Below are 26,348 nucleotides of genomic sequence, written 5' to 3' on the forward strand. Positions count from 1 at the left end.
CTAACAGATTAACTGTTGCAGCGCTATTGTAAACCTAAATCATGAGTTAGAATCAACGCAGAGCTATTGCAGACTGTATTAGGCTTGGGCGAATTGTGCCTAATAAACTGACAACTGGGCTCCCCCAGATATCAAACATTTTACATTATTAATACAATACCATAGATCTACAGAATATTTCTGTTGAGGAAATCTTCAAATTCCAGTCTTTATAATAGCTATAGTGACACTTTGTGTGTGTGTGTGATAGCAGCCAACAGCTGTTAAAGCAGTCAGTGCTTGTAACTGGCTCCTCCATTTTTGAGGGCGACAAAAATGGAGGAGCCAGTAATTTTCAAACTTTTATCAGTATCATTTATGAGAAAGTATACTGTAACCTATGACCTATACCTGTACTTGTATTTGTTTTTATTGCTGCTTTATACAATTTGCTTTAATTCACCGTTTCTGGTTTTCTGCTTTTTGATTAGTATGAATAAAAAGTTTATAAGCACAATGCATTAAACCAGTGATTCCCACATCTTTTGTTCGTGACCCCTTCCATTAAATACAGTGTCTTGTGGGCACATGATCACATGTGGAAGTCTACAAGTTGTTTGCTGTAGTGACCCCCCTCCCCCCTAAACTTTGAAGATATTGTTAGAGGCATTTCACACAAAAAGAAAAAGACTAAAGAGACAAATTTTTTTTATCTGTCCTAGCCCATTAATCATCTCATGCCCCCATACCACCCCCGATATATCCTCCGAACCTAGGTTCAGCGTACAAAGTACTCTGACACTGATGCTGTAGCATGAAAGGAAGTTAATGCAGGATATAACTCTTTCTACCTGGACGGAAAGGAAGGAAGGACGGAAGGAGGAGGAAGGGAGAAGAGGGAAACAACTTCAGAATTAAAGGAAACATGGAGGAGGAAGGACGGAAAGAGGAGTGGGAAATTAAAGAGTAAAAGCCAAGAAATCAGACAAACCGACTGAATTGTGATTGACCACTAAAACACGTCGACAAAGGGAGCTTGCTGATCTTTGGAGTGGGTTTTCCAGATTGAACATTTCATCTTCTGCCATTGCTGCGGACCTGGCTGCCGGAACATCCCCCTTGACTGTGGCGGAAAGTACGAAAAGCCATAAGTCAAGTCTCCGAATTTGAAAAAAAACCTCTCCAGGCTGCCTCTGTATTCATGTTCTCCTCCCCTCCTTGGACCCCACCCCCTTTATAAATACTTTACACATACACATTCATCCCCTTCACTGAGCGCTGAACCAAAGCCCTCAAACATCACAAACCTGAACTGGACTCCATTTAAACTGAAAGGTAATAAAAACAAGAGGGCCTTCGCCAGCCTCCTGCCGGTCGGCGCTCGGGTCCTAACTAACCTCCCCCTGAAAACACACATATCTCTCTCTCACACACACACACACATACACACACACTTACACAATTAGACAGTAGAGAAGTTGAGTAACTACACTTACAGTTACAGTCCATCACTAGTTATGTTATATATAATATGCCAAAGGGGGGATATTTTTTCTAGACGAGCACTTTTAAACACTCTTAAAACATAAAAAATCACACATCCCTTAGAATATATATTTTTTCAAATAAATGATGGAGTATTTTTATATGGTACGAGAAGAACTAGTACTGGTACTTTAAATCAAGGAAAAGACCAGGAGTACCTCTCCCACCGCCGTGACACAAACAGCAGACGCACGCACGCACACACACACACACACACACGCAGGAGGAGTGTGTGTGTGTGTGTGTGTGTGCGTCTGTTTTCCTTAGGCAGTCCACGCCCCCGGGGGCTGCAAGTCAGCGACATGCCAGCGCGCCGCGGCCGAGGATACAGGAAGGCTGTCCGGCCGGAGAGGGAGGGGGGGCGAAGGAAGACGGAGGACGGCGCACGGCGCACATCATGATCCGAGAGCTCGCCGCGTGAAAGCCGACCGCTCGGATTCCTCGAGTCCGGACCTCGTCTGAAGGCAAGGTAAAATCACAGCCGTTACTCATTCCTCCCAACGGAGAGCACACTAGAATGTAGAATAGAGCCCCCCCCCTCCCCTCAGATAGCCGCCAGCTCACCTGGTTCGTTCTCTGCGCGACCGTGAATGCGCGTTAGTTTTTGCGCACGCGACAACTCTCAGCGCGTGCGCCACTGCATGTGTCCAATGGGGAAGGTCGACGGACTTCTGGATGGGCTAGTCTCAGCTGTTCCGACTGTGTTTGCACCTTTTTTTTTTTCCACTGTAAAGTCTACTATAGTGTGCCTCATCATTTTTTTTTCCTGCAGTGCGGGTAACGGTTTTTCTTTTTCTTCACATTCTTAACGAGACAGGACTTTTCTGTGTGCCCCGGGGCTGGGTGTGTTCCAAACACGTCTGTTTTGGGATATCTGTGTGATTCAGACGAATTTCCTGTCAGGAAGGGGGATGAGGATATGGCCTGGTCAGCCCAAGTCAATGGCTGACTCATCCAGTGGAAGACAGGATTTTTCCTGAGGACCCATGAGTAAGGGCCTCAGAGACTGACCCAAAAGCCCCCCTTCACCCACTTTTCTCTCTGCAAGTTTGTTTTCTCATAAATCCATGCTAGTATTCGTGTTTTTACAGCCAAATTGCAACAAAAAACCATATTTCTCACTTTTGATATCAAGTCATTAGCCCAAGTTCTAATCGGTTGCCGATATATTTTATTTTAACCCCAAAGGGGGCATCGTGGTTAAAGTCTACACAACAAATTACAAGTGTCTGTTTGGTTTGAAAGGAGAGGACATTTGGGCGATATTATTTAAGACATTATAGAGTTGCGTTATGGGTTAAGTTTGTGGAAGTCAAGATGATTTTTGGATTCTGACCTTCTGTTGACAATCTGGGTCTTGCGAGTTCCCCTCATTGCGAGAGTGAAAATATTAAATCCCTGGACTTTTTGGTGCCATTAAAATGCACTACTTAAAAGTCTCAAATGTCACCACCCGACAGGGGTCGTCAAACAAAAATAAAAGTACATGTTAGGCAAAGAATGCTATGCTGTAAAAAATATTATTACCAATGTATTAATTAGCATGACCAGCATTTTCAATGTTGTGTCTATTTGAGGTGAAGCCAGCTGTAAGTGGGTTATATAACGTTGAGTCATCCACTGATCTGTTCCGCAAGAGGTTCACCAACCCCTTACCCGAAAGCGAAACCAGGTCTCTGAATTCCTGCTGCATGCAAATGGCAACAGTGATGAAGGGTTTGGGGGGAAAAGAAAAAGAACAAAATTATATGATACAACTTTGAGGGCTATTTTTGTGCTAGTTATATTATCGGAGTCTATGTCGCGGTTTTAATCATCACACCTCGTCATGAACCAAACAAAAACACACCGATTTTGAACCGAGATATCAGTCCGTACCTTTGAGTATTCAGCAGTTCATGAAATCTGTGCGAGGACGCAACTGCAGTGTGACTGAGGGGGTTCTTGAAGTCTTTGTAAGAAAAACGGTCCACAGCGCAAAAACTGTCGGGAATATAGACTGAGCTTGTGTTTTGCATGTAAAATCTTAATCTTCAGAAACTAGACAGTAGCTGTCAAATATACTAAAAACGCATTTCACTTACTATAAAGTAGTACAAGATATGAATACTCTGTTAAAGTTCAAATGTCTCAAAAATGTGTACAGTAGCTACAGTAAAAGTCCAAAAAAAAAAATCACAGCGCCGTCTGAGAATGACACGGCATTACCAGGACAATGTTTTTGGATACAGATGCTGCTGTTGTGTTTCCTGTAGAGAACAAAATCCCATGAGATAAATATGTTTGGCACACATCTGCACATCTACATCTACTGTTCCTGTTCAAGTCGACCATTAGTCGACAGTGGAGCGCAAACATCCCCCGAAGGGCTTCTCTCCATCCCTCCGGATGTTATGACACGGAGATGTGAGAATCATTAAAGACTTTTTTCCCGGTAAGAAAAACTTAATTGAACTATCAAAAAATTTGATCCGCCGAAAGGCCTCTGGGCTTCCAAGCAACCGAATTCAACGCCTCACAGCTACAGTCATGAATAATGGAGTGAAGTTTGAGTGTAGCTATATTCAGCTTTCGACAGCACCTGTCTTTTTGTAACCGGGCAACTCAAAGCGATGTGCATTGCAATCTAGCACATTTTAGATTATTCATTATACCTGCTCAGACGTTCAGACACACGCTTCACTACAAACACTGCCAGTGCTTAAAGGCGATTTTCAGCATCTAGCGCTTTTAATTTTGAATGACACTGCAGTCGACCTACTGCCAGACAGATATTGGAAACAAGATACTTGGAGCTGTAGAACTGTAGAAAAAGAATTTCACATTAGTGGACCACAGAGAGCGCGGGCAGAAAGCAGCATCAAGAACACACTGCGTTTGATCGTTTTTTAAAAGAGAGTAATGAGATGAAGACCCTGCCGGGATCTGGTTTGAATCCAATTACATCGGTGGTCGTGTCCAGTAATTACCAGATGTGAAACCACTTGACAAAACAAGTTGACTTAGAGAAATGAAATGTCCAAACACTCGTCACAAACGCCACAAAGTGACTCATTTATTTACTCCTCTGTGACCACTGGCTTTTATACAAGTACACCGGCAATGTGCATTTGTACAAGTGACGAAGATCGCCATGTTTTGAGCCGAAGCATTAGGTTTTCACCGCTCTCCTTTTTCCACCGAGCGAAGGCTAAAGAGGACGAGGTGAAAAAGTCAGAGCTCCTCTGGAGAGTGAAAAAAAAAAAAGGCTTTGGAGTTAAGCACAATGACGCTTTGAGCTAAATGCTAATATCAGCATATTAATATATTCATAAGCACATTGCTAACATGCTGATGTTTACCACGTGTAATGTTCACCAATGTTAGTTTAGGCTTAGGCTCATTATGAGCCATCCAACTTAAATGTAGATACAGGTTGTTTTCTCTGTCCCTCCCTGGGTATGGCCCATAGGAGCCTCTGTTGTCATGGTAACACTATCAAACATACGGTCAGGGTCGTGGAACGGGCATGGTTTGCTTCGATTTTTGGCACAGCAACTTTTAAACTAAGGTCGAGGAAAAAATCTTAGTCTGGGTTAAAATGGAGGACCTTTGTTGTTATGGCCATTACAATAAACACTCAGTTAATGTTATTTGGACAAAAGTCAACGCTTCCAATCCATCCATCCCAACAAAAGTCCATGAGGCAATTCTCATCCCTCAGCAGCCATCTTGGCAACACCCGTGGGCAGGTATTTTGAGGCTAACCTGACCTGGCTCCTTTCTTTACAGGGGTACAGAAGAAGAAAGGATCCACCTGTAAATGTGTAGACTGGGGCTTATAGAAATCTGTGTACATAGCTTATAAACTATGTTCTAGGATTCATAGACCGAGTCGGCAGATTTGTGTACCGTGCCCTCCAATACATGCGCTCAAATGAATTGGTTTGCGAGTTAATTGCAGTGAATGTATTGTTACATAGTAAAAGGTCCGAAACATCCAGCGGACATCACAATATAGTATGACATCTACCCTTAAAGGAGCAGTAAGCGATTCTAAAGCAACGCATGTTTTGTAAAAATCTGCCAATATAATTCCTCGCGGTCCACTAGCCGTCGGTTCTGTGCGTGCACTGAAAAAAAATCTGGGTTTTTCGAAAATGAATGGCTCGGGTTGCGCCACACAACACTGCAAGTGCAGTTTTGTAAACATCACGCGTTGATACGTTGAGAGACCTGCAAGCGGGTCAAGCTGCGACTTTGCGGTTTTGGCCCAGTGGTTAGTGCATCAGTCTCTCATTCCCCCGAGGCCCCGGGTTCGCGGCCCGGCCTGAGTAGGACAATCACAACAACAACAGAGAAGCAAGCTTTCTCCAAGATCGCTTACTGCCACTTTTAATGTTGCGGGAAAACGACTTGATTAAAGTATTTAAAGTATTGGACAAACTCAAATGTGACCCAATGATGGCATTGTAATAAAAAAAAAAAAAACGGAGGGTTTGTGAACAGTTCATCATTCGGGGGGACAGGAATGAATGCTGAAAAACATTTTCCCCTATTGTACTGACTGAAGGTCATGTGGGCTAATCTTACCTTCTTTTGGAACAGGCATCATGATTCCTGTGATGGAGTTCCGGCAGTTCTCTGAACAGCAGTCGGCGTTCAGGGTCCTGAAGCCATGGTGGGATGTGTTCACCGACTACCTGTCTGTAATCATGCTGATGATTGGTGTCTTTGGATGCACCCTTCAGGTCAGTAACCATGCCTCACCGTGATGTTTCTATTGTTAGATAATGGGATATATATATATATATATATATATATATATATATATATATATATATATATATATATATATATATATTATGGGCTCAAATTAGGGCCAGTAAGACTTTGAGCTTGTAAAGTGATGTTCACAAGTAACATAAATCATTACAAATCTTCTCTACATTTGTATAAACTTGAATTTGTCGGGCAGATTTATTTTACAGGTAAGCAAAGTTTGATTTACAACTACAGACGACAGACATTCTCTACCTTATGCACGTCTTCATGCTTTTATTACGGCGTGAGCTGCTTGTGTTCCCACTTAGGAACTGTAACCTCTTTGTAAGTGAAAGAGAACTGCACTGCAGCTAATGTGCGCTAATGTAAGATGAGTTTAAACTGCAAAATGTATATGAACTGAAAGGAGGTCCTCAACATTTATTTTTTTCCATTTAATCTAGAGTACTTGAATCCACCAGAGCAAGTTCTATGATGGAACATTACTGCCCTGCCGTCTGCACTGGCACCAGCTCAAAACCACTAATTCCCCGCTCTTACAACCTGGACTGTGTGCAGCAAAGGAAGCATTCAGCCCATCAGGAGTTCACGAGTGGAAACATTTACCCACCCAGCCCCTCTTTGTAAACACAAGATTCCAAACTCATGCACTTGATTCTCTCTCTCCCTCTGCAGAAACTGGGAATTATATCAGCCTATTTTTGGAAAAAAAAAACTGTTGACAGGATATTTATCAGGATGGGAGCAGCCATTGTTTCTCACTCTCTTTCTAACCGTGTTTGGCCATGATCTCATAGATAGTAAATTGACTTGGCATTTCATTTGGTAGCCAAGTTTACTTTATAAGTGGAGTATTACCAACATTTCATGCTATTCGATCTCCCCTGACCTGACTTTGCATTTTGATCTGCAATGTGCTGCAGCGCAAGTGCATTGTCCTCATTATGTTTATAATGTTATTTTGTATTCACTTGCACATTGCACATTCTCCTTGACATGATGCAATAGTATCTGGCAGCTGAACAGAGTGCACAAAGTACCTGCCAAGTGCCAACTTCCTGTTATTAGCATTGCAGAGTCAAACACATCATTTCCATTATTTACAGTAGATGTAAACACTAAAGGCGCTTGTTGTTTTCTGATGTCAACTTGTGGCCAATATTCAGGACGTTTACATCCACAATGTAGACCAGGATACACAGACGAATATAGTTAAATCAGAGACGAGTTTATGGGCATTGTAATAATGTGGTTACTGTAAATCCTCGTACACATGCAGCAAGTTCAAATCCCAACTAACTTTATTTTTAAGTCACATTCTTGCTCTCATTCTATTCTCTCAGTCAAAACACAAGAAGTTTTTTGTTTACAAAGAGGAAACGCATCAGGGTCACACGCTAAGGAGTAAAGAATGACTAAAGAGTGAGTTAAATTAAGTTAAGTTAAGTAAAAATACAATGATATTATATATATCATGTATAATAATATTATGATAATACTATTTGATTTTTCAGGAAAACAAAAGTTTCAAAAACGGTCTATTTTAGGACTTCGAAAAACTAGTAGTGTAGGTGATTTGAGTGTAACTGGTTATGGGGATGAAGCTTCGGCTGAACCTTCTGTGTTGTGGTGTGAGACTTTCTCGTCTGTGATGCATCAGGTTGTATGTAGTTGGACTAAATGGACTGCATCCACACAATGCTCTCCGAGTCTTAACCACTTAAAGCATTTTACAGAACAAACACATTCATCCATTTGACAAACACATTAATTCCGGCCTTCTATGTGCAGAACTTTTTCTATCACTATGTGCACATTTGGGGAAATTTGGGGTTCATTGTCTTGCCCCAGGACACTTTGACATGCACACCGAAGGAGCAACCACCTTAGTGTTTCTGCCAGGTGAAAAGATGGCTGTCTGAGGATGGCCCTGTAAGTGGCCACTGAGACAAACCGGTTGTACCGCTAAGTGGCTGTGCCGTATGATCCAGCTCTCTTGATAAATTCATCACATGACGTCTCCAAGTCTATAAATGTTTTATTGAGTTAATTTTAATATTTCCTTACATTTTGGTTTAGGTAATGCAAGACAAAATCATCTGCCTTCCCCAGAGAACCGCATCACCTTCAGATAACACGAGTGAAGTGGAGCTGAAGTCGCTGGCACACCTGCCATCCAACATCTCGGCTGTGCCCAGAGAAATGAGAGGCCTGAAAACAGATCTGGATCTGCAGCAGTACAGTTTCATCAATCAGATGTGTTATGAGAAGGCTCTGCATTGGTATGCCAAGTACTTTCCCTATCTGGTTCTCATACACACTGTAGTGTTCATGGTGTGTAGTAACTTCTGGTTCAAATTCCCTGGCTCGAGCTCTAAAATAGAGCACTTCATCTCCATGCTTAGCAAGTGTTTTGACTCTCCGTGGACCACACGGGCTTTGTCTGAGGTGTCCGGAGAAAATCCTGAAGAAAAGGACAGTAAAAAGAACAGTACTCTTAGGTCCAACATCACCGTGTCCCCTGGAGAAGGCAGTTTGGAAATGACACAGTCCCTCCGGTCCATCCCAGAGAAGATTGTAGTTGACAAGCCATCTGCAAGTGCGCTTGATAAAAAAGAGGGTGAACAAGCTAAGGCTCTTTTTGAAAAGGTGAAGAAGTTCCGTTTGCACGTTGAAGAAGGAGACATTCTCTACCTTATGTATGTTCGACAGACTGTGGTCAAGGTATTTAAGTTCCTCCTAATCATTGCCTATAACAGTTCTCTAGTGAATAAAGTGCGGAACCGAGTACGTTGCGAAGTTGAGATCCAGGACATGACAGGCTATAAAGAGTTTGAATGTAATCACACCATGGCTCATCTGTTTTCTAAGCTGTCATACTGTTACCTGTGTTTAGTGGCTGTCTATGGATTAACGAGCCTTTACACCTCCTATTGGCTGTTTTACCGCTCACTGAAAGAATACTCCTTTGAGTATGTGCGACAAGAAACGGGCATCAATGACATTCCTGATGTCAAGAATGACTTTGCGTTCATGCTACATATGATTGACCAGTACGACCCATTGTATTCGAAAAGATTTGCAGTCTTTTTATCTGAGGTCAGTGAGAACAAGCTGAAACAGCTCAACCTCAACCACGAGTGGACTGCTGAGAAGCTGCGCCAGAGGCTTCAGACTAATGCCAACAACAGACTTGAACTTCAACTGTTCATGCTCCCTGGGTTACCCGATACTGTCTTTGAGTTGACGGAGCTGCAGTCACTCAAGCTTGAGATCATCAACAATGTCACAATACCGGCCTCTGTCTCTAAGCTGGAAGACCTGCAGGAGCTGTCTATTTACCAATGCTCTTTAAAGCTGCACACAACAGCTACTTCCTTCCTCAAAGAAAACCTGAAAGTGCTCCGCGTGAAGTTTGATGACAACAGGGAACTTCCAAACTGGATGTACGGCCTGCGCAATTTAGAGGAGCTCTTTCTCATTGGATCACTCAGTCCTGATGCCTCTAAGAACATAGTTCTCGAGTCGCTGCGGGAGATGAAGTGCTTGAAAACTCTCTCCCTAAAAAGTAATTTGACCAAGATTCCTCAGTCGATAGTGGATGTTTCCAGCCATCTGCAGCGGCTGTACTTGCACAATGACGGCACGAAGCTGGTAATGCTCAACAACCTGAAAAAGATGACCAATCTGATCGAGCTGGAGCTTGTGCGTTGTGATCTGGAACGCATCCCGCATGCAGTCTTCAGCCTCACCAGTCTGCAAGAGGTGGATCTGAAAGAGAATAACATTCGCTCAATAGAGGAGATCATCAGCTTCCAGCATCTTCGAAAACTCACTTGCCTTAAACTGTGGTACAATGGTATCATGTACATCCCAGAGCATATCAAAAAGCTTGGCAGCCTAGAACGCCTGTACTTCAGCAACAACAAGATTGAGATATTGCCTTCGCACCTGTTCTTGTGCAACAAACTGCGGCACCTGGACCTGTCCAACAATGACATCCGATTCATCCCTCCAGAAATCGGAGTCCTTCAGAGTCTACAGTATTTCTCTGTCGCGTGTAACAAAATTGAAAATCTACCAGACGAGCTCTTCTTTTGCAAGAAGCTCAAAACGCTCAAGCTTGGAAAGAACTTGCTGTCTATACTGTCGCCAAAGATTTCCTACCTAGCTCTGCTGACATATTTGGAGCTCAAAGGCAACCACTTTGAGCTCCTGCCAAAAGAGCTTGGTTACTGTCGTGCTTTGAAGCGCAGTGGCCTTATAGTGGAAGACACACTGTTTGAAACTCTGCCTTCGGATATCAGGGACCAAATGAAGGCTGAGTGAGATGCCTTAGTGTAGCCACAGTGCCTGCTGTTCGTTCCGTCTACCAACTCAGAGCCCTTGTTTTGTATTAACTCATATCCATACTTATGTATTTCATTACTGTTATAACAAGTTGTTTTTCCAGTTTCCTTGATGGAAGGAAAATACGTTCTTTGTATGTTGTCATTCAGAGTGTGGCTCCACAGGGGTGATTATTCTGTTATTAACATAGCCTCTATGTAAAAATGGATGTAGTCACGGGTCCGGATAAAATTAAGCCAATGCCGAAGTGCCTGAAGACTGCATTCTCTTGAATGACCAGCAGTGGGTGACTCAGCTGGTCCACTTACAACAACAAGTCAGTTTCTATAGCAGTCTATGGCTGTGATCGGAAAGTCCTACCTATCGCCTTTTCCTAACTATTTTTCCTTGACCTTCAATGGAAGTCATCATGAGATCAAGGAAAGGTGTAAAGGAGGATTCATAGGACTTAGGAAAAGCCGACAGCGGTGCTTAGAGAATCAGACTCCACCTACACCATACTATGTAATTATGCGACTGCAGATGTTATTGACGTGCGTCTGCCTTGCTGAAACTACACATTGATGGACTACAAAAAGCGCATCTTATAGGCTACTTCGCACCACGCGTTGTTAACAGGTTGATTCATGCAGGCTAAACACAGACAACACGGTGAAAAATATTAATTCATCATGAAGGTTGGAATGGAGAAGCTCTCAGTCAGACCCACCCCCCGCTCCTGTCTGGTTGCAAAAAAATCCAACATGGCGCAGGTCACAATGCAAAACTCGAGGCTTCGAAGCGGCAGTTCACAAACCATTGGCTGACATCATCATGGGGTTGCCACTTGGTTATTAAGTATTGAGTCTTTATCCAGCTATAAATTCTTCTGATAGGAATATTCTGGCATTTACGGAAATACACCTTCTTATTTTAGATGATTAATATCTATCTCATATTTGTGTGTTAAACAAACAGCATGTGACACAAAGACCAGGATCAAAATGAAACCTGGCTCTGTCTAAAGGGGAAAAAATACCTGGGCCAGCTACTCTGACTCAGGCTCACAAATTAAGACTGTTGGATAAAAGACCATTGGATTACTGAATGTAAATAAAAACTGAAAACCTCACTTATGTTTAGGCTAGTAGCCTTATGCTGCATATTATATATTTGATGTTGCCCTTATTAAGTGTTTTATTTTCTTAAAGAGACTGTTAGCTGCAGTGATACGAACAACAGCAGGGAAAATGCAAAAAAACAAGGATATATCTTATAGAGAACATGTTGTATCTTCTCTAAACAATTCTGTGTTATAGAGAGATGCCATTTTAAAGTGCATTAAACTTAAAGGACAATATCATAGTGGTGTCTTTCTTCAGTTCTTGAAATGTACAAGTGTCGTACAAGTAAAGTGTCGCCTATTACACATGTATTTTTATGAACAGTAGTTTTACCAATTGTTGTTCAATAAAATTGGATTTATTTGTGTGTCAGTGTTAAGGTTGCAACTTCTGAAAGGAAAGTCTCCCTCTGTTTATTAGAATCTGTTTTAAAACCAGAGTGGACATGTGAAAAGTCTGGAACAGCAAGAGCTCAACAGCCCACAGATGTGAAAATCCTATTCATGTTCTGAATTAACATTTAATTATTAGCCGTTGTAACCACCCGACGTAGATTTACCACGAACTATGAGGCTGTGAAACAATGGAATATGCACCTGTAGAAGTGTGTATTATATCAACTCTGTTGAAGAAGAAAAAAGCGATGTCTTTGAGAAGTACTACACTACCCACAATCCTAGAGTATAACGAGGTCTCTGATTGGTTGGAAGTCGTTGGAAAAGCATTCGCAATGGATTATTCATCGAGTAATTCCTACACTCTTAAAATACTGGCCTTTTATCCATTTTCCAATTTTTTGGGGCTCAGAATAATATATGTTATGGTAATGATTCATCTTGTGGTTTATTGGCTTGGTTCAAGGCCTAAAACCCTTCATATAAGGATTCTATGAAAAGTCAATGGAGTGAATAACCAGAGCCATTCTAAAAGTGAGCGGTCACTGTTGAGCTCTATATCTGCTGCGCTTTATTGTTTGTCACGTTACTCTGAACTCTTTTGTCCCAGTCGGGATCCTGTAGAATGACGGCCCTGGTTTTCCAGTGATCTGACTGGTTATTAGTTGGACTGGTGACTGGCTTTGATCTATTACCTCGAACTTCACCTGTTCCAGAGCAGGTTAGCCGTTCAGCATGAGTTAACTTGGTGATTTTCCCCAGTAGGTAGATAGAAGATCGAGCTAAGTCGCCATCATGATTTTACCCGGTAAGTAGAGAACCAGCTTTGTAGGATGGAAAACCCAGCGTAAAACCTGAAGTCACCTCGATAACTGCAAATCCAGCTTCAAAGTACAGGCCTCTGCAATGTACTGTAGCTCATAACTCTTGCAATACAACACACAATTCAACCCACGAGGCTGCGCCTTGTGTCGCGCATTTTTAAGCCTTCGAATCACATTTCGAAGCAATCAGTGGGTGTGTGTGAAACACGACTTAGGACATCATTGGTCAAGTGATTTGGATAGAAGGAATCAAGCTCCTGTACAAAGCTTCATTGAAAATTGAAAAAATGTGTTGACGCGCCTTGGCACTTTGGTGTAACGGGTAATATCACCAGTGTTTGTGCCATCTACCGGAAGAGGATTTATGGGTCAAAACAAAAGTTATCGAGACAAAAATTGGAACAGCCATAAAGTATACGTCTACTTGATAGAAACTTTCATTCCCTTTGCTCTTCTTTGGCGGCTGGTTCGATAACAGTTGGTCGTAGGGTGATAAGAATTGCACTGTTGGAATCTGTGGAGTCTCGGCTTACCCATGATATGTAGCGTGTGGTGTTAGCATGAAATATACAGTTATGGTGTTTATACAATATGCAGATTTAGTTCCTTGCTGTTTAAATTGTGTTTCGTTGAGGTGAAAATGGTTGAAATTGGCGCGTAGCCGAGTTTCTCCCCATTCTGTGCATATGCTATGAGGCTATATTGCCTCATGTGTAGCACAATAACGTGATTTATTTCAAATGGGTCACAATCAAAACCAAATTTGGACCCAGTTGGATCGATTAAGATGTGTGCCTGAGGCCTTGATGCGTAGCCATCTTGTTGCACTTCCATTTGCACATCCAAATGTTTGCACTTCACGTGACTCAGGTAGACTTCAGGTAGTTCCCGGAAGTTCTTGGCACGCAATTTTCGAGTCCATTATTCAGAGCGACAGAAAATGCTATATTTGGTAAAAAATGTATTTGATTTACAATAAATGTATCGATTAACACTAAAGCAGACCGACATGCCTTTGTAGTTACTCTATGTAGTTGGTCGATGTTTTCTTAAATCATAAATAAATCATAAATCATAATCCACAAACATGCTTTAATGAGCATTTAGATTTGATTCAGATTGTGCTGATAATATACAATCTGATTATAAGTTCAACACAGACGGTCCATTGACTCCATTCTGCTGCTACTCTAATGCGCTGCCGCTTACTTCCTGGAACTATTGAGAGGCTCCATGATCCGCCATTGCTGGGGGGGAAAAAACTGGTTCATCGGAGTAAACAGAGATGTCACTACTCTCTCGCTCTCTCTCTCACGGGCTCTGGAGTGGAGGCCCCATTTTCAGAGGGGTTTTTAAACTTTGGGGGGGGGGGGGGGGGGGTAAACAATATTAAACAAAATATTAGGCATAGCAGATAATTTTTATATACTTAAAAACATGACTGGACACGCGGTTATTTACATTTATGGTGAAAAAAGGATTTAATGTCTTTACATTTTTCTAGTAAAATAACGACTTGCGTCTAGTACTTTATTCTCAAAGTCTCTCTTTTATTTTTATTTTTTTCAACGTTTAAGTTTGCAGTTGGCGCAGTAAATACATAGCCGGAGCACGCTTGAAAAAAAAGTGCAAACTTAAATGGCTGCCTGGTGAAAAAAAAATACATCCATTCGCGTACAATTGAACAGATGTATTGTTTTTTAAAGTAACGTTTAAAAATGTGGCGAAGAAGACGTTTTTCCGGCGGTCCCCACTGCAACAGTGGGACTCAGACTTACGCTACTTCCACTACTCTTTAACTCCGTTAAACGACATCGCTGATCACCATCTCCATAAGGTGACATACTAACTATGCATAAGTAACTCATACAACCCCACTTCGAAAATCACCCAACTATCCCTTTAAGCTCCGTCGCACATCTTGCACTTTTACGACGGTCCCTAACTTCGGTGGGTCATCCGTAGCTGTCCCGTTCGTGCGAGCTTTTTCCAAAGCGCTGTATGACGCACAGCGCATCAGCTCCTGGTGTGGAAGAAAAAAGACAACAACCCCCCACTGTGAAACATCAGGCAGCAGCACTCCTCCTTGCACACTGCAAGAGAACTTGCATCCGGTGTGTGTGTGTGGTCATGATGAGAGACCGAGGATGCGACTGAGCGCGTGAGCCGCATCCGAGCGGGTGCACGTCGTGCCGCGCCGGGGCCCCAGCGGACCCGACCATCTGAGGCGCGGGGCGGGGGTGGACGGCTAAGCCGCTTATACGGGCCTGCTGTTGTTGAGCCCGACGCGAAGGGCGCACGACTCCTTTTTTCCGCAGCGGAACATGGCGCGCGAGAGGAGGCTCTGCTCGCCGTCGACATAACGGGACCGGTCCACCCGAAGGTGCGTAACCGCGCGTCCGAGCGCAGGTCCTCGGAACCGCGATGCTCCGTCGGTCTCTGCGCCGTTAGCAGGCGACATAGCGGCGGTGACAAATGAATGGGTCCATGTGCAGGGTAACAATGCAATTGGTAGTGGATGTACACTTGTGATGTAACCTGAACGCGCCGTGATTATTATTATTCGTGCAGAACCTTAGTGCTGCGTTTAAAGGCTTGACGGACACCAGGTCCACCACCTTTTGTTGTGTATATGGAGATGCTTCTTGCTGCTGTAGCCGGTCTCAGCCTGCTGTGCAGCTGCAGTAACAATAGTGACCTCCGTGCTGTCAGCTAAACACACAAGCACACACACACACACACACACACTCTGGTGGCCAAAAGCCTTCGCTTGTGTGCTGTATGTGGCACTGGGTGTGTGTTGTGATCGGGCACATCATTGTATAAATCAGTGCAATGTTTCGTCTGCACAGATCATTTAGTGTGTCCCAATCCCTCCTCTCTAAATCCACAACAATCTCACAAGGCTGTCCTCTCCGGGCCCCTCCTCCGAAATGGGCCTGGGAAATGTGGCCTTGCCCTGATATTGGAACACAACAACCAAGTGTATTTCTTTCCGGTCCTCCTACGCCATCGTCACCTAGCCAGGAAATTTGAACTCCTACCTTTTTGTCTATATACAGAGAGTCACAATGTTTACACAAAGGACATTAAATGACACCTCTCTCTCTGACAGTGGAACTTAAACAACACTTCTGGTGTTAACAGAGCATGATTTATTACAAGAATGTCATTTTGAATCACATTGGATTACGATTCTGAGTCATCCTCTTGGTCAGTCAGTGTCTGTCACATAAACTGGACTGATGACCAAGCTCCTGCAGGCGGCAGGGTGTAAATAATGGATCACGATCAGACATTTACCCTGTTGGTTCTTTCATCGCGCGCTGCAGACAATCGTTTACGAAAACAATTATTGCTATTTGGGAGTTAAGATAAAATCTCTGCATGAACATGAAATTATTTTTCACAAATTCACTCTGCTGCTGGTCACAGCTAAAATATAAGATATTCTGCTTGAATTAGAGGATGAAAGACCCTTAGATGGAATCTCAACCGTTAAGCATGTACTGTATTGTACAGTACTGTATAGGTCTCTTTTGCTTCTCTCTCCTGTCTCCTCTTTCAACCCACCTCTCCTCTCCCCCATTTCTCTCCTCTCACCCCAACCAGGAGTTTTTTTTTCTTTTCTCCACAGTCGCCAAGTGCTTGCTCATTGTGGGGACTGTCGGGTTTCTCAGTAATAGTGTGAGGTCTCCACCTTACTATGTTAAGTGCCCTGAGATAATGTATGTTGTGATTTGGAGCTATACAAATACTATTGAATTGAATTGAAAGGCAGCTTGTGACAGCTGCCGGGGCCAAATCCCATTTGTGACAGCAGGGTGACTACAACGTAACCAAACCATCTGTTCCAACATGGACCCTTGGAAACATTATGTGGAAACAATTTGATAGGTTGGTGAAATTACACAAAAAAGATAATTAAGTTATTTCATATTTTCTGTTGCAGGCATGTTCTCCCTCACGGAGGTAGCCTCCCTGAACGACATCCAGCCGACTTATCGAATCCTGAAACCATGGTGGGACGTCTTCATGGATTATCTTGGTATTGTTATGCTGATGTTGGCCATATTTTCTGGAACCATGCAGTTCACTAGAGACCAAGTGGTATGTCTTCCAATTCTGGAACCAACCATGGAGGGGGCGGGGGGCTTCTTGGGCCCCCGACCACCAGAGACAGCTGATCGTTTCCTGAACAAAGAAAGTGCAATCGGGGAGCAAGCTGCTCCCCTGATTGCTAAGAGGCCTCCCGAAAGCATTGCACCCACAATTCACTTCGCACAGCCAGTGACCTTTGGGCAGCCCAACCCTACAGGTGTCAGCACCGAGCTGGATTTTCAGCAGTATGTTTTTGTCAACCAGATGTGCTACCATGTTGCCCTCCCATGGTATTCCAAATATTTCCCATACCTTGCTCTAATCCACACTATCATTCTAATGGTCAGTAGCAATTTCTGGTTCAAGTATCCGAAGACGAGCTCCAAAATAGAACATTTTGTCTCCATACTCGGAAAATGTTTCGAATCCCCTTGGACCACTAAAGCGCTGTCCGAGACTGCTTGTGAGGACTCGGAGGAGAACAAGCAGAGGCTGGCTGGCGCCTCGTCCCTACTGAAGCATCTGTCCACGAGCAGCGAGGAGGGGAGTCCAAACCAGTCTGCCCCAGTGCTGACTAAATCCGGGGTCACATTTTCTGCTGAAAAGCTCGTGAGTGAAGTCCCCTCTATGACCATACTGGACAAGAAAGATGGCGAGCAGGCGAAGGCCTTGTTCGAAAAAGTACGTAAATTCCGTGCCCACGTGGAAGACAGTGACTTGATTTACAGGCTGTATGCCATTCAGACAGTCATCAAAACAGTCAAATTCATTTTGATCCTCTGCTACACAATGACATTTGTTGCCGCTATTGATTTTAACCATGTGTGTGAGCCTGAAATAAAGCATTTGACTGGATATGCTAAATTCCATTGTACACATAACATGGCTTTCATGTTGAAGAAGCTCCTTGTCAGTTATATTGCTATAATATGTGTTTATGGCATTATCTGTATCTACACACTCTTCTGGCTTTTTCGGCGGCCACTGAAGGAGTACTCCTTTGAAAAAGTCAGAGAGGAGAGCAGCTTCAGTGACATTCCTGATGTCAAGAATGACTTTGCTTTCCTCCTTCACATGGTTGATCAGTACGACCAGCTGTATTCAAAGCGTTTCGGGGTTTTCCTCTCAGAGGTGAGTGAAAACAAACTTCGAGAGATCAGCCTGAACCATGAGTGGACATATGAGAAGTTGCGGCAGCATGTGACACGCAATCCTCAAGAAAAGCTGGAACTTCATCTTTTTATGCTATCCGGAGTCCCGGATGCTGTGTTTGATCTCACCGATATAGAAATCCTCAAACTAGAATTAATTCCCGAGGCCAGGATAACAGCCAAGATCTCGCAAATGATAAACCTCCAGGAGCTGCACTTCTATCACTGTCCCGCCAAAGTTGAGCAGACTGCTTTCATTTTTCTTCGCGATCACCTCCGGTGCCTTCATGTCAAATTCACAGATGTCGCTGAGATTCCCAGCTGGGTATACTTATTGAAAGGCTTAAGGGAACTGTACTTGGTCGGTAACCTTAACTCTGAAAACAACAAAATGATTGGACTCGAGTCTCTCCGAGACCTCAGGCACTTAAAGATCCTGCATCTCAAAAGCAACCTCACGAAGATGCCAACGAACATAACAGATCTGTCCCCACATTTGATCAAGTTGGTCATTCATAATGACGGTACGAAGCTCCTATTGCTGAATAGTTTGAAGAAAATGATGAATCTAGGAGAGTTGGAGCTTCAGAATTGTCTGCTGGATCGAATTCCCCATGCTATCTTCAGTTTGACCACCCTTCAGGAGCTTGATCTCAAATTCAACCACATTAGTACCATCCAGGAGGTCATCAGCTTTCAGCACCTCAAGAGACTGACATGCCTCAAACTTTGGCACAATAACATCAACGCCATTCCGGTGTCCATTAGCCACGTCAAAAGCCTTGAATCACTTTATCTCTCACACAACAAACTTGAGTCTCTGCCCTCTCCACTATTCTCCCTCCAGAATTTGAGGTACCTCGATGTGAGCCATAACTCCATAGTGGTTATACCGCTGGAGGTTGGCTTTCTGCCGAACCTCCAACATTTTGCCATTACGGGCAACAAAGTCGAGGTAGTCCCCAAGCAACTGTTCAAGTGCACCAAACTGAGGACATTGTGTCTCGGCCACAACTCCATCTCGTCCATTCCTGAGAAAATTGGTCAACTCACACAGATGGTGCACCTGGAAGTGAAGGGAAACTGCCTGGACCGTCTGCCGCCCCAGCTCGGCCAGTGCCGCCTCCTCCGCAGGGGCTGCCTGATTGTGGAGGATCACCTCTTTGACTCGCTCCCCGTGGAGGTCAAAGAGAGCATCAACCAGGAATCGAGTGTTTCTTTTCCAAATGGCTGCAAGTGTCTAAGTGACGGGCGGTAGTCACATGGGATCGAATGTTAGGCAGTAGATAGGGGTTTGTATTGGTCGGCAGTACTTGCCTTTGGCTACACTTAATAATATATCACAGGAGCTTATCCTTTGAACAAAGCTCAGCACGTACAAGGTCCGTTACACTGGAGAAATTATAGATTAACTAGAAATTATCCTGACTAGTGACATGTCTACATGTTTATTTTGCTTTTGTTTTCAGTTAACGTATGTGCACAATAGCAGTTAAATCACCCAGCTTATATATATTTTGTACCTTTTGTATGCAAAATATCTGTAGTGGATCTACAGAAATTTGTATGATTTTCCCCCTTTTTTTTATGACGGTTTTCTACGAATTAGATTGAGGTTGACCTCAGCTCAATGGGTTGGTTCACTCAAATTACAAGAAAAAGTTGCAATGCACCTAAATGTTCTGCCTCAGAGCTCAGAACATATACATAGTGACATTTCTTTTCAGAAACAGAGCCCCCATTACCCTGGATAAGACCTCATTGCACAGCTGCATTACATCTTTTTCGTTAAAGGGAAATACTGCTGCTAAAAGTTGTCAGTGTTATGCGTCGCTCAACAAATTTGAAAATTTGTTTTCAAAGTTTCAACCCAGGCTAATACGCCACCAATACAGTGTTTTCCCCCTTTTATTATTCAGCCTTTGTAAAACTAAGCTGAATGCATCTTGGGCTATATTTGTGTCCAGTCTGGGCCATGAGCAGGAGAAAGACGCTTACAGGTCAACGTACCTGGGTCATAAGGGAACAGCAGGGCCAACAGTTGGGTATGCAGTGTGTGTACCCGAGTTTTATTAAAACCTTCCAATCTGAATAAACTTGTAATACGTTTTCATGTCACACACTGAAATGATGAAAAATCTCATTCCCATTTCCTGAAGTGTCATTATTTTTTGACACAGTGGGGAAAAGAAACGTTACTCTTTTTTTTTTGCTTGCGCTACAGCCAACTCACAATGATGATTTTTCTCAATTTTATTTTTGCTCTCATGTTTTACTATGTACTGGTATTTTACTATGTATTTTTGTGTGCTCTTTTTATCTAATCATGATCTCATTATCTTCTATCTGTACTTGTGTCTCCACAGCACTTTGTTTAGCTGGTTTTAAAATGTGATGTACAAATGAAGGAATTACTGTCTGTAATTGCACTACTGTTATTTAAAGGTTGAACTTAAAGATACAATTGCAACATAATTCTGTGTTATGTTTTGCACCTAAAAAAGCACATTTTTGAAATATTCTGCATAGTTATACGATTGAACCTTGATGCCTGAAAGACATGGCTGTTTGAAACCCCCCACGAAAATCATCTTTAAACACATTTATTATTTGTTAAACCAAGATGTTCTCCTCAAGTAGCATGACTGCTAAACACTGTGCAATCGGGCAGGGCGTGCCGAACATGCTCAACTCTGTCAATGAGATGACACGGTCAGGGCCCGAACCCGCAGCCTTGGGAGTAGGGAGTATGGGAGACCGTCGTGCTAACCACGAGGCCAAACCCCTGAGTCGTCCGCAACAATCTTTTGGGTTTTAAATGTACAGGATTTTTCTTTTTCTGCGCACAGACGGCGGCGGAATTTTACAAAAAGTGTATTGGCTTAAAATCGCTAACTGCCCCTTTAAGAGATTATTAAGTTGTCTTATAACAGCCTTCAACCAAGGCTTGTAACAGTGTGACCAATATTATCTATGCAATACATTCACAAGTGTTTTTTTCCCCAGTTGGTGATAATGTGGAAGACAGTAATAAATTCTATTATTTTTCTATGCTTTGATACTATCAAAATGAAATTACAAATAATTTACTCAAGGGAAACAACCATGTATTTACAACAGAATACATTTTTTTTTTAAAATTATGGTCAATAAATACTGGTATTATAATCAGACGGCTGCCACATTTTATTTAATGTTACCAACACATGACAATGTCCAATTCTTTTTTTTATTCCTAAGCTACCAACGTGACCCAAAACATTTATATACTGTAATATGACACTGGAGAATGCCCAGTTCTTCCAATAATGCCTACTACAGGTGGGTTTAAAATTAGTGTAGGGGTCCCCTCTCAGTGAACTCAACAATTACAGCATTGCTTGAATAACCACGTGAACTCTGTCTGTTGCACTTCTCCTCCACCAGACCTCACATGTCCGCCAGGGAGGTCCAAAATCTGTAACACTTAACATTTAACGTGTTCAAAAAAAACAGTATTCATACAGTATGCTTCAATAGTCTGGGACATAGCAGCTGGAGACTTGGAAGAACTGACAACAAATATCTTAAATAACCCTCAGCACCGCAGCCCACAAATGTAATCCAATATACATGTAATGAAATTGTATTTGGTCCCAAAGATGATACACACTCGCCCGAGTCGGGATCGAGGTTGAGGATGTTGCAGTATCTGAACGTCAAAATGCAGATATTTCTTGGATACTGTTGCCCTCTGTTGGAAGTATATAGTCACCGCATATTCTAACACTGGGTATGATCTGTGCTGCTGCTGTGAAGCACACTGAAACAACCCCTCATATGATGATGAGGTTTTCAACTGCTCATCGGACAAGGATTCTGATTAGCCCTTTAATTGCATTATTTGTTTATAATTCAACATGAAATATTATATTTTAGATATTCGCAGATATTTATGGTTGTTTCAGAATCAGAACAACGACCCGCACGTGTTGAGAGGCAGGGAACGAGGCCAGACAAACACATTCACAATCATTCATCGAAAGTTTTAAAACCTCCAGTTAACGATGATTACGTTATCGGCTAATCGTACAATGCATGAATACGAACTCAACCATTTTTATTGACCTCAATAGTCGCCATCGTGTTTGTTGACATACGAATGAATGTCGACAACGGTCCAGCAAGTCTCGTCTCACCTGTTCTCGTCGTATGATTAATCAATCGATGGTTTGGTCTGTAACATGTCAGAAAATATGGATTTCTTAGTGTTTGTCTAAAGGCACCGTGTGGTCAGATTGCTTGTTTTGTCTGAGGCCTAAACTCAGGTCTAAGCAGCGACACAAATCGCGTAGGACTTACCAATAGGCCTAAAACTACATGCTCACATGAGTCAGTATGAAAATATAATATAAAATAACAATAATATCGCAATGATTTCTGGTACAATATGTCGTGCAACAAAAAGCAGTTATCGTGACAGGCTTTACTCCAGTTCACCTTAGCTTCATGCTTTTCGCCTCACAATGACTCTAGTATAATTATTTTCTCAATTCAGTGGCTGTTTGCTTGAGCATATCTGAGATTCAGATTTGCTGCGTGGGAAAAAAATTACATTTTTCCCACATTACAGATGGATGGACACAGTCAGGAGTATCATCCACTGATTGTTGTCGCATATAACATGTAAATTGTGGAGGCTCAATGAGCAAATGTTACACATTGCAAATGTGCAATGTGCTCAAATATATATTTTTCAAATCAGAATCACCTGGCGAAACAGTCAGTAATATAGCTATAGCATTTCCGCGGCGTTCTGTTTCGCCTGGACTCGCTTCGGTGCTTCTTACCCATGTAAAACGAGTGACAATCCTCTCCTTAGGGAGCTAGACAGCGCGCGGACCAACACACACACACACACACACACACACACAGGTCTAATTGAGCTTTTATCCTACACAAAAACTAATGAGGCTGTGAACTAGCTGTTTACACATTACAAATATAATTTCAAAATTTCATGTGCAAATAGTTGTTGTTCATATCATGCGCATAACCTTAATAGCAAAGGAAGGTGTGTCGCTGTACTACATCTGTCTAGAAGTACACACAAAGGTAACTTTACATGAAAAAAAAATACATCCTAAATTATGTATAATGTATAATCTTGTCATTAAGCTCAGTAAGAGTCCATCTTGAGGGGAAAACCTCCTGGCTTTAAATTACTGTATTTTGATTCACAGCTAAATATTTTAACTGCGGAATCAACCCTTTTGCCCATGATGCTTTGCAACATGCTGTGAACAGGTTTTTACAGTGGGGGTTTGTCAGTTGTACAGTAACAATGCTGTGAAAACTACAGACATTGTTACAATGTACATTATACACCAAGCATCGAGCAGTTTTAGAATATACTTGGAAAAATAAATAGTCTGTTAAATTTGCTTACAGTTACATTATAACGTGTCACAAACTGTCTATTGAGTGTTGACATACTTCATATTAATATTCAACAGTTACTCCAAAGGCAACCCTCAAACCTCTATTTAATAGTATTTATTAGGGATGTGATGGCCCAATCTGATATTTCATATCTGCATCGGGGGCAATATTGGCCAAAATGACTGGATTGGATATCGGATTGGATAAAAACCGATCCAATACACTACAGAAAACATACCAAATAAATGCCGATTTACATATCTACTAAGCCTTGAACGACATTGCGGCATCATATTTTTATGTTAATTCATTATTATTTAATCAACAGCTTACAGTTACATTTGTTCTTTGCTTGTTTGAATCGGAAAAAAAAAGGTTTTGCCAAAAGTTTTGCGAGAAATAAAACAGCAGTATTCCATAACTCAGTCATGTTATGTATGTCTTCCTTTCGGGGAATTGATTATTTGTCTTGCAGTTGAGCGTGAGGTTTATAGATGGCTTGGTGAGGCAAAGTGCATGCTGAACAATGCATTATTGATATTTTATTTCACGAGCAGATGTATCAGATTAGTATCGGATCGGTATCGGCAGATACTCAAGGTTGCAGGATCAGTATCGGATCGGACACAAAAGTGGTATCGTCCCATCCCTGGTATTTATTTACCTTCTCGGTGCAGTGTTTTGACTTTGTCTGTTGTGCATGTACTTCACCACCAGTGGGCGCTCTGTCGCGTTCTGCCTCGCATGCCTTCTGTGCTCTGCTCAGTATACGCCACACATTAAGAGACACAGTCTCTCCACTGACTCCCGAATAACACACACACTGTCAAACCAGACTAGTTTGTGACCACGGTGCCTGTTGGCTCCGCTGCGCATTGGAGTGTGTGGGGGGGTGGGTGGACACATGAGGCGATAACTCCGGAGGAGCGGCGCAGAGAGGCCGCGTGACCTTAAGCCGGACTGACACCGGCCTTGTTAGAAGTCCGCCATCAGGTGGACGGAGAGGAACACGCCGCCCGCGGTCCAAGCCTTCGTTACCTCCTTGGGATCAGGCGGTGGCCTTAGCACGCGTCACAAACACTTAGCGCGCGCCCCTCCCCCTCGCAGGGGCCTGCCAGCCATGTTGGAGCGAAGTGGTCATCTCAGCAGCAGCAGCAGCCACCGCCATCGACCCGTACTGCAACCTGAGGACAGAGCGAACGCCATGTCAACTTAAGAGGTGGAGTGGCTCCTCAAGTCTGCGCCTCACCCGAGCGTACAGTTTTTTCACATCAGCCGAGCAGGCGGGTTATTGCTCTAACGACCTGCAGTGCATTCTATGCTTCCCACGGCTACCTGGTCTGTCCTTGGCGGGCGGCATATCTCTATTTTTGTTGCTGAACAAACGCAGGTGTTTATCGAGGACAATAAGCACTCGCGCGGCAAAGTGCCCATTTGAGGCCCGCGAGAATTGCGATTTGAGTTTGGACTGTTGCGGCCAATCTGGTTCCTCCGCGGTATCTCTGGTAACAAGGCATGAGTATTCATTTGGTGTGAGCGTTCGCCGCCCGTGGGGGGGCGGGTTGGGATCCGCATGTGGCCCCCCCGAGGACAGCTGCGGCAGCATCTTCAGCGGCAGCACTTTGTGAGCACTTGCGCGGCTGACGAGCTGTGATTATGTTTTAATTACTTCTGTAGGGCATCATTCTCCGCTGATGTGAACCGCCCGGCGCAGCCGCCTCCGCCGCCTCCTCCTCCCCACCAACACCACAAATGGAGACGTTCCGTTCTCTGAAAAAAAACCATTTGGTGACGAAACTCCTCTCCGGTCCAAGTCCACTAATTACCGCACAGCCCCTCGAGTCAGCACCCCGCACGAAAGGCGACTTTGATGTCTAGTGCCCGGCACGAGAAATCAAGGGCACGGATCGCAACGTGATTGGCTGTAATTGGGACAAGTTGTTTAAAAAAAAAAGAAAAAAAAAAGGGGGCACCACATGACTTTGACGGCTGCTTTTGCACAGCCACTGCTCCGAGACACCATGCCCCCCCCCCCCCCCCCCCCCCCCCCCCTGTGCCCACGGGGTGAGGAAGCCTTGTCACTTATTAAGGGGGCCGTTGCCACGAAGTGACAGATGTCCTGATGTGATCTGCCTGCTTCTCTGGCCTCCATCTGTCTTGTTAGCACACACAGTTGAAGGAGGGTGTGAGGACAGAGTTGTTCTTCTTTTCATATATGTTAAACGTATCGGAGGAGGTTTTTCCGGGAAAGTGAAACCAGCTCCCCTGGCGATCCTTCGACAACAATCTCTCAGCTCTTCTTTTTCCCTCCTCTTCTTTTTTTCCCCCGCCCTCCTCCTCCACCGACACTTCTTGCCGGGGCCCTGATGTTCAGGGTTCAGTGCCACTGAACCATTTCTGAATCTCCATTTTTGTTGTGTTTGTGTGCGTGTGTGTGTGTGTGTGTGTGTGTGTGCGTGTGCGTGTTGCTCTGCTTTTGCTCCCTAGCTCGGCAGAGAAAGATTAGGGGCTGGGGTCCTGGGGTGCCTATCCCACCCTCTCTCTCTCCCGTCCTCGCACCCTCCCCTCTCTCCACCCGGCCTCGGAGATTCGGATCCTTTTAGCTTCTTCCTCAGGTAAAATTGCCAAGGACCTTGTGAGCCCTGGGTTCCCCTGGAGGTAAAATCTATAATGGAGTTCTGATTTGAGCAGCAACAGCCTTGAAAGTGGACTTCT

At 43.4% G+C, this 26,348-nt stretch overlaps 2 protein-coding genes across 3 annotated transcripts; both read left to right on the plus strand.

Annotated features, from left to right (window-relative positions):
* Window positions 1-1,842: 1,842 nt before the first annotated feature.
* On the plus strand, window positions 1,843-11,977 carry lrrc8c (leucine rich repeat containing 8 VRAC subunit C). The gene is made up of 3 exons (XM_035646850.2): window positions 1,843-1,993; window positions 6,112-6,254; window positions 8,368-11,977. Exons 2-3 carry the CDS (start codon window positions 6,117-6,119, stop codon window positions 10,615-10,617), a joined length of 2,388 nt encoding a protein of 795 aa, XP_035502743.1. The 5' UTR covers window positions 1,843-1,993; window positions 6,112-6,116; the 3' UTR covers window positions 10,618-11,977.
* An 811-nt stretch (window positions 11,978-12,788) lies between these two features.
* On the plus strand, window positions 12,789-21,385 carry lrrc8db (leucine rich repeat containing 8 VRAC subunit Db). Of its 2 annotated transcripts, none has more exons than XM_035646847.2 (2): window positions 12,789-12,944; window positions 16,913-21,385. In XM_035646847.2, exons 1-2 carry the CDS (start codon window positions 12,932-12,934, stop codon window positions 19,468-19,470), a joined length of 2,571 nt encoding a protein of 856 aa, XP_035502740.2. In that variant the 5' UTR covers window positions 12,789-12,931; the 3' UTR covers window positions 19,471-21,385. The 2 variants fall into 2 exon arrangements, with proteins under 2 accessions (XP_035502740.2, XP_035502742.2); XM_035646849.2 differs by lacking the exon at window positions 12,789-12,944 and adding an exon at window positions 14,961-15,343.
* The last annotated feature ends 4,963 nt before the right edge of the window (window positions 21,386-26,348 follow it).

This window comes from Scophthalmus maximus, chromosome 13 (genome assembly GCF_022379125.1).
Source record: "Scophthalmus maximus strain ysfricsl-2021 chromosome 13, ASM2237912v1, whole genome shotgun sequence".
NCBI classification, from domain to species: Eukaryota; Metazoa; Chordata; class Actinopteri; order Pleuronectiformes; family Scophthalmidae; genus Scophthalmus; species Scophthalmus maximus.

Coding starts and splice junctions, on each gene's coding strand:
- lrrc8c (XM_035646850.2), top strand. CDS start 6,117: ATGATTCCTGTGATGGAGTTCCGGCAGTTCTCTGAACAGCAGTCGGCG. Junction 6,255..8,367: donor TCTTTGGATGCACCCTTCAG/GTCAGTAACCAT, acceptor ATTTTGGTTTAG/GTAATGCAAGACAAAATCAT.